Here is a 10,496-nt window from a genome sequence, read left to right as displayed (position 1 = left end):
ATTTGAAGATATCATATATTGTAAAAATGGAGTCAGTGGCTAAAAGGGAAATAAATGTACTGGGACTAAGAAAAAGGAGAGGTGGAATAGGCTAAAATATTTCATATGAAAGATTTGATTTGATTTGATTTGATTTGATTTGATTGCAATGAACTGTTGTTCATTGACATGGAAGAGGGCAAGGTGAGGGGGAATAAGGGAACCTTTACTCTCATCAGAAATGGCTCAGAGAGGAAACAGCATACACACTCAATAGGATATAGATATCTAGAGTAAAAAGTTGAGAATGGGGACAGGGGGGAAGGGAAGGATGTGGATGATAGAGGAAAGGGTAAATAATAGGAGAAAATAGTCAGACATAACATCTTCTTTACTTCTTGCAGGGGACTAGGATTGGGTGGCCTGTCCTGGATCATAGGACCAGGTGGTTGTTGGGTCTCAGGGGTGGTATGTGGGCTCGGGGTCTCTTGGCCCCAGGTCCGGTGATCAGTTCACTGCACCACTCAGCTACCCTACAGAACATTTTAGAAGAGGGACAGAGTGAAGGGAAAGAGAAAATATAATATAAGGTAGTGGGGAGCTATAGACAGAGGGAATTACAATCAGCAACAACAACAGTGGGAAAATATGAAAGTAACTTCTGTGATGGACTTATCATAAAGAATGTGATCTACCTGAGACAGAGCTGATGGTATCAGAACACAGACTGAAACACACACACACAAAAAAAAAGATCATTGAGGAAAGAGTAGTCATGGTAATGTTAGGAGTATGTATTTGATAATAAACACTAAAGGAGAATATGAAGGAGCTCTAGAAACAGATCTCAAATCTGATTTCAAGGTACAGTATAGTAAGAACAAGAAATCTTGGCTCTCATGACATTTGTTGAAGCTTTCTCTGCCAAAAAAGCAAGAATGTTGATCTAATCTTGAACTGTGTTAATGATCATTTTATTTTTCAAATAGTGGATAAAGTAATAAAGGTAACTGGTGGCCAAAGCTGAAATGATGACAACCTCAGGGGAGGGAGAAGAGAACAGAAAGGGGCTGATCTATTTTTGAGCTTGTGAGGAACAAGAGGGTAAAATATGGATGTAATCTATCATGCTTGCAAGACCTGGGGAAAGTAAGTTTCTAATGAGAGAAAAGACAAGTTTCTAATCATGTCTTAAAACTATATGAGATGGTGGTGATACATGTATAGCCCATATTAGATAGTCTTCTGTCAGGGAGAAGGGGAAGGGAAGGGAGAGAGGGAGAAAAATATAAAATTCAAAACCTAGACCAAAAAAATGATTACTGAAAAACTACTGTTGCCTAAATGAAATATTATTTGTTGAAAAAAATTATATGAGAAAGGTTAGCCCATGTTGTTAAGAATGTAATTCTTAGCACACATACAATGCCAAAATTAAGTGTGCTGGGAACTATCAACAAACTTCACTTTAAGAAGACACATACTAGAGATGGAGGAAAAAAAACAAAACAAAAACGTCAAATAACAATAGTGAGTGGCATTGACATGAATCTACAAGAATAGGACTGCATTGCACTGCAGTTAATGTTATATAACTAATGTGCTTTTTTTTTCCTTTTTAAGCTCTATTAAAGACAAGAAGATCAAAAGGAGAATAAAACTAGTGTTCAGAATAAATGAGATTAAGGGTATGGACAAAAAAATGGGGTTTCCAGATTGTGAACTACTTCTAAAATACGTTTTTGTGCTTTGTTTTATAATTTCCACCTTGTAAATATCATTTGTTTGTCATTGATGGCTTTCCACCCACTCCCCTAAAAGAGTTCTTTGGAAATTAAGTTCTTTAAAAACAGGGACCTTCCAGTATTATACTACCTTTTACCATATGTATCACCTAGAAGTTCTCTTTCTTTTTTTTTTTCACTATTACAAATATTTTAATAAGAGTTCTCTGCAAGACATTTAGAATACCAATTTGTGAGGATAAACTCCATTGGAGAGAGAAAATACAGAACGCAGGTAACCGCGGAGCTGAGGAATTTTCTTGATTTTGGGCAGGAGCTGAGAGTCCACTGCTTTCTGATCAGCCTTGCGCTGCTCTGTAATCTCATAGTTCTCTTTCTCTGTGTCAAAAATCTCTCCTTGGTGTCTGGGTTTACGGAGCCTCTTTTTCTTAAAGTAAGCATCAGTAAGATGATTTGGAATTTTTACACCAGAAAGGTTAACCCTAGTAGAGGTGGCAATGACAAATTTCTTATGGGTCCTTCGTAGAGGAACCCAATTGATGGTCAGAGGTCCAGTCACCAGTAGCAAACCACTAGCCAGCTGCTTCAGCAAAACCACACGCTTGCCCCTGTGGCGGCCAGTGAGCAGAATCAGAGCTGCGCCTGGAGTGATGCTAGAGCCAAGTTTCCTCACATGCTGGCTGAAGGGTTTTTTGCCATGACTTAGGAGTTTTCTCGGCACATCTTCAGTAGGGTAATACCTGGGCATTTTGCGAATCTTTACCACTCGGTTTCCTCCATTTTTATCGTCACCAACTGGCTTTGAGATAGTAGCAGGCACCCTGTCTTTCTTTTTCCTTTCAATCCCGGTTTTTGGTGCAGTATACTTCTGCTTGTACATGGCTCTGCGGGAATACATTGCAGACCTGGAGTATCTGCCGATCCCTCAGGCCAAGACTGGGTTTCGACTGCAATACTTTCGAGGTTTTTTCACCACCTTTTCAGCCCCATCTTCCTTTTTGGCCTTCCTTTCCTTTTTTTCCTTTCTGACCTTCTTTTCCTTTGGAGGCTTTGGGGGGGGGGGTTGTCCACCATCTTGAGAGAAGGGGAAAGAGTGAAGTTCTCTTTCTTTATCTTTAAAATAAATAGTTTAGACTAAGACAACTTCTAAGATCCCTTTCAATTTTAAACATACAATCCTGTCTTCAGTTTCTTTTTTGTCTCAGTGTAGCACCAAGTATGATATTGGTTAAAAAGAGAAAGTTTTGGAGTGGTCATCCAGTTGACATAATTGGAGAGAGGTAAAGTGGGTGACCTTGCTAAGAACAGAGATGATTTTAGAGAGTGTAATGAGATAAACAAATTGGTGAAAGATTTAAAAAATTTCTGACCCAGAATTTGGTTTCCATTCAGTAAGTGGCAAAAAGGGAAGGCATGTCACATTGCGGTAAGTAAAAGACCCAAGACTTGACCCTATATTTTATTGTTTCACATCCATTGATCTTTGGCAAAAGTTCTTTCAAAACTATTGAAATTATTTTCTTCAAGACTCAATTCAGTTATTATCTCTTGGTCCCTATGTAGAATTTTCTATTTTGTAAGACCATTATTTTTCCAGTTCTATGATTTTACTAGTTAGAAAAATTCTTTAGGGTGGGAATTTTTTAAATTTAATTTTTGGATCCCTAGAACCTGAAAGAGTAGAATGAACATCATAGGCACTTACAGAATATTTGTGGTGCAGTTAAGTGTCACAGTGGATAGAGCACTGAACCTGGAGCCAGGAGGACCTGAGTTCAAATCCAGTCTCAGACACCTAATAATTACCTAGCTGTGTGACCTCAAGCAAGTCACTTAATACCATTGCCTTGCAAAAAAAATCAAACAACAACAACAACAGTAACAACAAAAGAATATTTGCACAGCAACTATATGGTGAAGCAGATAGAGAACTGGCCCTGGAGTCAAGAAGACCTGAGTTCAAATTCAGCCTCAGACACTGAATACTTACTTAGTTGGGGGTGGAGCCAAGATGGCAGCATGAACTTGTTCCTCCCAAAAACTCCAAAAGCCATTAAATTATAACTAGCCAAAATTTAGAAGGGCAGAACCCAGAGAAAGACTGAATATTATGATTTCTCTCTGTTTCACTGGGACTGGGGTTGGAAAAAGCTGCAGCCACAGTGCAGCCATGCAGAGTGCCTAGATCCCTGGGAGCTAGATCCTTGGAAGCACCTAGGTCCATGGCAGAGGGGCTAGTTTCCAGACCTACTGGCCCTGGGATCAATGGGAACAGCTTGAAGAGATGGTGAGAACTCTGTCGCACCAGAACCAGAGCTAGTACAGCCTCAGAGCAACAGTGCATTGAGAACCTGAAGCAGCAATCTGGGAAGCCAGCCTGCATCTCCAGAGTGCAGCCCACAGATGGTAAAGGGGTCAGGGCAGATTAAAGAAGCCTCTCTACTCTCCCTGTGACAGGACTCTGCTGTTTGCCCACACTCAGATCCAGGTCACAAGTCTGAGCTTCCCTACTACCATAGAGAAACAGGGACCCTCCTCACAGCTCCAGGGAAGAGGGGAGGGCCTGCAAGCTTCCGTATCCCAGAGCAGTCAGAACCTCTCATAAGACTTTGGAGGAATTTAGGTCACTGTGGGTTATCCAAAAAAAAGACCCATAGGCTTGGAAGTACAGTAAATTAGTCATAGGCTGAGGAAATCAGCAAACAAAAGAAAAAGAAGAATCTGACCATAGAAAATTACTCTGGCCCCATGGAAGATTCAGAAGATGATGAAATTGAAGCTTCTGTACCCAAGAGAAATAGAAAATGGGCTCAGGCTATCAATGAGCTCAAAAAAAAAAGACTTTGAGAAGCATTTAAAGGAGGTAGAGGAAAAATTGGGAGGAGAAATTAGAGTAATGCAGATAAATCATGAAAACCCAATTAGTAGCTTGGTGAAAGAAATAAAAAAATACTGAAGGAAAATAATATACTAGGCCAAATGGAAAAAGCAACACAAAAGGCAAATAAGGAGAAGAATGCCTTAAAAAAGCAGAATTGGCCAGCTGGAAAAGGAGATAAAAAAGATATCTGAAGAAAATAACTCCTTCAAATTCAGAATGGAACTAAAGAAAGCTGATGACTTTATGAGAAATCCAGAAGAAATAAAACTATTCCAAAAAATACAAAAATTAAAAGAAAATGTGAAATATCTCATTGGAAAAAACAACCTACCTAGAAAACAGGTGCAGAAGAAATAATTTTAAAATTATTGGGCCACATGAAAGTTATGACCAGGAAAAGAGCCTAGACTTCATATTTCAAGAAATAATACAGCAAAATTTCCCTGAGATCCTAGAAGCAGAGGGTAAAATAGAAATTGAGGTAATTCTTGGATCACCTCCTAAAAGAGATCCCAAAAGAAAAACTAGGAATATTATAGCCAAATTCCAAAACTCCCAAGTCAAAGAGAAAATACTAAAATCTACCAGAAACAAACAATTCAACTACGATGGCTCTATAGTCAGGATTACACAGGATCTGGCAGCATCTACGTTAAGGGTTGGTAGGGCTTGAAATATGATATTCTGGAAGGCAAAAGATCTTGGTTTACAACCTAGAATCAACTACCCAGCAAAACTGAACATCCTTTCAGGGAAAAAGATGGACTCTCACTGAAACAGAGGACTTTTGAACTTTCCTATTAAAATAACCAGAGCTGAACAGAAAGCTTGATCTCCAAGTACAGGACTTTGGTGAACATTAGAGAGGGCTGATGAGAAGGATTAACTAAAAGGAACTTAATCATGCTGAACTCTTTATATTCCTGCATGGGAGGAAGATACTGATAATTCATATGAACTTTCTCATTTATAAGAGCAGTTAGAAGGAGCATATATAAACAAGGCACAGGAAGGAGCTGAATATAATGGTATAATAAAGTAAAAAAGATAGTCAATGTGTGATAAAGGAAAGTACTGAGAGGAAGAGAAAGGAGAGGAAGAAGGGGCTAAGATATTTCACATAAGAGTCAAGAAAAAGTTGTTTCAACGGAGTAGAACAGAGGAAGATGAGGGGGAATGAGTGAGCCTTCATTCTCATCAGAAATGGCTCAGAGAGGAAATAACACATACACTTAATAGGGTATAGAAATCTATATTACCCTAAAGAAAAATGAGGAGAAAGGGATGGGATAAGGAAGAATGGGAGGAGGGAAGGGGGGAATAGGTGATAGAAGAGAGGGAAGAAAGTGGGAGAGGGTACTGAGGTACAATACACTTTTGATTAGGGACAGGGTGAAAGGAGAGAGAGAGAATAGAATAAATGACAGTGGGAAGGAATAGAGTGTAGGGAAATACAACTAGTAATAGCAACTGTGGAAGAAATATTGAAGCAACTTCTTTGGTGGACTTAAGATAAAGAAGGCAACTCATCCTAGAGACAGAGTCATTGGAATCTGAACACAGACTGAAGTACCTTTTTTTTTCTCTCTCTCTCTCACTTCTTAAGGTTTCTCATCTTCTTTAGGGGGAGGGGTGTTATGTTTACTTTCCAACAAGATTATTGCAATAATGTAAAATAAATTTTAAAAATCGATCAATAAGCAAAAAAAAAGTCACTAAGGAGTTCCATGGAGTGAGAAGTTGAAGGGGTGGAGACTACAGCAAAGATGTATTGTCCAATGCAGCAGCATCTTTCAGTGTCCAATAGTCTTCTCAACCATTGTTCCCATTCATACTGTGTGTATTTATGGAATAGTGTACCCCAAGCTTATAGAGGGGGGTCCTTTTCATTATTACCTTTAAAAAATCATGCCCTTTCAGTAAATGCCTTTAAGGTAATATCTTTTGGTTAATGATTAAAAGGTAAAGAGATTGGCATGGGTTTGTGAGCTGTAATTTTAGGGATCCTACAGAATCACAGAATACCTTGAAACTGAGATAGTTGTCTCCTGGAGGAACCCAACCTGTATGAATTGGGATGAATCACCATGAATAGATGTAACAAAGTACAATGTGGTTCAGAAGCAGGGAAGGGAATCTATCAGAGTAGACTTTGAGGAAGAGGTGCATTTGAATTGATCTTTAATGACTGTATACTTCAAAAGGAAAAATTGTTGAGGGTGGAGGAGCATAATTATGGTATAGATAGAAAAAAACTGGAATCAAAAGACCTGAATTCAGATTTTGCTTTTGATGTTTTCTAGCTATATAAATTTTGGGCAAGTTACTTTTACTCCTCTTATCCTTAATTTTATCACCTAAAAATGACAGGGTTGCTCTAAATGGTCCCTTTCATCCCTTTCAGCTCAACATATATGATATTTTGTGTATAGTAAATAATTCACAATGTTCTCCTTGTTACTCCTGCATTCTAACAGGCAAAATTGGGTTACAAAGGCTAGAATGTACTCGGTAATCATTTAATAAAATTAAATGTGGTACAGTGATGAAAAAACACTTATTTGGTCATTTCATCCCATTGCCTTTCAAAAACAAACAGACAAAAAAAGAGTATTGGCTAGTAAATCTTGAGGGGTTTGGAAATAGTGTGAGTCAGGGGAGGAAGAAGAATCCAGGAAAAATCAGTCAGGAGCACTAGACTTACAGTTCTTAATTTTTTTATGTCATAGATCTTTTTAACTATCTATGGAAACTGGGGTGGCTAGGTGGCACAGTGGATAGAACACCGGCCCTGGAGTCAGGAGGACCTGAGTTCAAATTTGACCTCAGACACTTAATAATTACCTAGCTTTGTGGTCTTGGGTAAGCCACTGAACCTCATTGCATTGCAAAAAGAAAAATCTATGGAAGCTAATGGACCCTTTCTAAGAATAACTTTTTTTTTTAGTTTTTGCAAGGCAAATGGGATTAGGTGGCTTGCCCAAGGCCACACAGCTAGGTAATTATTAAGTGTCTGAGGTCAAATTTGAACTCAGGTCCTCCTGACTCCAGGGCCAGTGTTCTATCCACTGTGCCACTTAAGAATAACTTTTTTAAAAAATTCGTAATTGAAGTAAATGTTTACTTTCAATTAGAAGTTAATGAAACTAAAGTATAATTTTTTTTCCATTCAAGTTCACAGACTCCATCAAACTTCATATTGAGAGTCGGCCCGAGTGCGCGGCGGAGCCAGGAGGTGCGGCCGCCGGCGCTCCCTCCCGCCTCGCTTCCCCTGCTCGCCGCCCCACGCCGCGTGGGCGCCTCCCTCGCGGGCTCCCGCCCGGCCCCGGCCCCGGCCCCGGCCCCGGCCCCGGCCCCGGCCCCGGCCCCGGCCCCGGCCCCGGCCCCGGCGCCCACCATGACCAAGGACGAGAAGAAGTCGTGGGAGCAGACCCTGGGCGAGTGGAGGCGCTTCGTCTACAACCGCCGCAACGGCCAGGTCTTGGGGCGGACGCCGGAGAGCTGGAGTCTGATCTTCCTCTTCTACCTGGTCTTCTATGGCTTCCTTGCTGCACTCTTCTCCTTCACAATGTGGGTCGTGCTTCAGACTCTGGATGATGAAGCTCCAAAATACCGGGACCAGATCTCTAGCCCAGGGCTTACAATTATTCCAAAACCACAGGGTGCCTTGGAGTTTTATATTAATCCTACTGAATCATCAACTTATGAATACTACCTGAATAGCATTTCACGTTTTTTAAAAGCATGTAACAGTGACAGTCAAGTCCATCACATAAGCTGTTCTAATGGAACATACTTTGAACAAGATGGCATCTCTCCTAAAAGGGCTTGTAGATTTTTCTCTTGAGACCCTCGAATCCTGCTCCGGATTAGAAGATAACCAGTATGGCTATTCTAATAGAACTCCTTGTGTTTTTGTCAAAATGAGTAGAATAATTGGATTAAGACCTGAAGGAAAACCCGGGATATTCTGTGAAGTTAAGGAAGGAAGTGGTGTAGAACTAGAAACTTACCCCCCAAATGGAAATCTTGACTTAAAATATTATCCATATTATGGTAAAAAGTTGCATGTAAATTATCTTCAGCCATTAGTTGCCATCAAGGTCAAGTTTCTGCTTGGCAAGCAGGATGTGATGATCGAATGCAAAATTGAAGGATCTCCCAATCTGAGAAATCAGGACAAGCGAGACAGGTTCTTGGGATGAGTTTCCTTCAAAATCACAATGACTCAGTAGTATGAGTAAAAACATCTCCACAAACAAGTGTGTGGTCTATCTTCATGGTGTATCAGCTGGACCTGCCCTTCTAGAATTTGAAACCACCTTGGAGAATTGAGGGTGGTACCTGACATTTGGGGTAGCATAATAATGTGCTTCCAGATCATAATGTTTAATATCCTCAAAGTAACTGCCTTTTGCCTTTGCCTGCCCCATTGGACCAGTGTGCAGACATAGACATGTCTTATTAGGGACCTGTAAATAGCAGATTGAAAACGTGGAATAATGGTGGTCTTGTTCTGTTCTAATGTGGTTTTATCTCCAAGTGTCTATAAAGCTTAATGTGCCATGCTATGTAAATATTTTATTGATTTAACACTGGTTTAACTGTTATTATCTCAATGCCAACACACCTTTAGGGATCAAATGATAAAAAGGTACCTGACCAACCAAAAGTGATTTATAACTCTGCAAGAATTGTGGTGTGTGGAGACACCTCAAGCTCTTTGTGTGAGGAGGAAGAGAAATAAAAGTGGATTTAAAAAGTGAAAAAAAAAACTTCATATTGAAAACTTTAGCAAGTTATCAGTTGAACAAACATTTCTTAAGAGTCTGTCATGTACACAGCACTATTCTATATACTGGTTTATACAGAAAGATAAAAATAGTTCTTGACATAAACAAGTTCCAAATACAATGGAGGAAACAATATACAAATATTGATGGACAAACAAGTTATATAAAATGGAAATGGGAGGGAAGATACCAGTGGCAAATTCCACATCTATTAAAATTTGAAATATACTCAGTACAAAAATCTGAGATAAGAACTAGCTTTAATAATAATTTTCACCAAAACCCATCGTTTATCAAACACAAGGATACCAAACTCCACCTCTATGTCCTTTCCCCATCAAATACTTCTTTCATCTTTGCACCTTTGCATTTTTCTGTACTTTTCCCCAGAAAGTTCATTTAATACAAAGTTATTATTCAATCAAGGGTATTTTACATACTTTTTCCCCAGGGCAGGACTAATTCCCAGAGCATAGACAGTCTGAGAGGTAGTTACAAAATTAGAAAGGAAAAGGGGCAGCTAAGTGGCCTAGTGAATAGAGCACCAGCCCTGGAGTCAGGAGTACCTGGGTTCAAATCCAGCCTCAGACACTTAATAATTATCTAGCTGTGTGGCCTTGGGCAAGTCACTTAACCCCAATTGCCTTGCAAAAACCTAAAAAAAATTAGAAAGGAGACTGAGGCAGAATGCAACTAAAAAGATTCTGACTCATAATTGGAACTCACTCTCTGATCCCCTCTATCTTCTCAGGACTCTAGCAACTTCAGTCCCTTTAGTTCCTCAGTCACTATTTTCACTAATTTCTTAAATTTCCTAATACCATATCAGTCCAAATTGTTTCTTCCTCCACACAAGCAGCAGAATGGTCTTTGAAAAGCATATTAATTGTATTTATCTGCAGCTGCTCCTACTGGAGCAAACCAAGCCTTGTAGTTCCCACCACCTCTAATTTATCCTCTTGGCTTTGCACAGCAATCCAGGATAGCTGCCAATACCTGTTGTACATGGTTTATGAAAAAAATGAATTACATTTCAATGCCAACTGATCTGACTAAACTCTCTTATGAAACTGTATGCAGATTTTTGTATCTTTTTTT

At 39.5% G+C, this 10,496-nt stretch overlaps 1 protein-coding gene and 1 pseudogene across 1 annotated transcript; one reads left to right on the top strand and one right to left on the bottom strand.

Annotated features, from left to right (window-relative positions):
• Positions 1–1,941: 1,941 nt before the first annotated feature.
• LOC141501051 (large ribosomal subunit protein eL6-like) lies at positions 1,942–2,802 on the bottom strand. Its single transcript, XM_074204699.1, has one exon. It carries the CDS (start codon positions 2,620–2,622, stop codon positions 1,942–1,944), a length of 681 nt encoding a protein of 226 aa, XP_074060800.1. The 5' UTR covers positions 2,623–2,802.
• Positions 2,803–7,978: 5,176 nt separating this feature from the next.
• Positions 7,979–9,354, top strand: LOC141498405 (sodium/potassium-transporting ATPase subunit beta-3 pseudogene; annotated as a pseudogene).
• The last annotated feature ends 1,142 nt before the right edge of the window (positions 9,355–10,496 follow it).

This window comes from Macrotis lagotis, chromosome X (genome assembly GCF_037893015.1).
Source record: "Macrotis lagotis isolate mMagLag1 chromosome X, bilby.v1.9.chrom.fasta, whole genome shotgun sequence".
Taxonomy (NCBI): Eukaryota; Metazoa; Chordata; class Mammalia; order Peramelemorphia; family Peramelidae; genus Macrotis; species Macrotis lagotis.
Note: the sequence above shows the minus strand (reverse complement) of the source record. Positions and strands in the feature narration are given on the sequence as shown.

Coding starts and splice junctions, on each gene's coding strand:
- LOC141501051 (XM_074204699.1), bottom strand. CDS start 2,622: ATGTATTCCCGCAGAGCCATGTACAAGCAGAAGTATACTGCACCAAAA.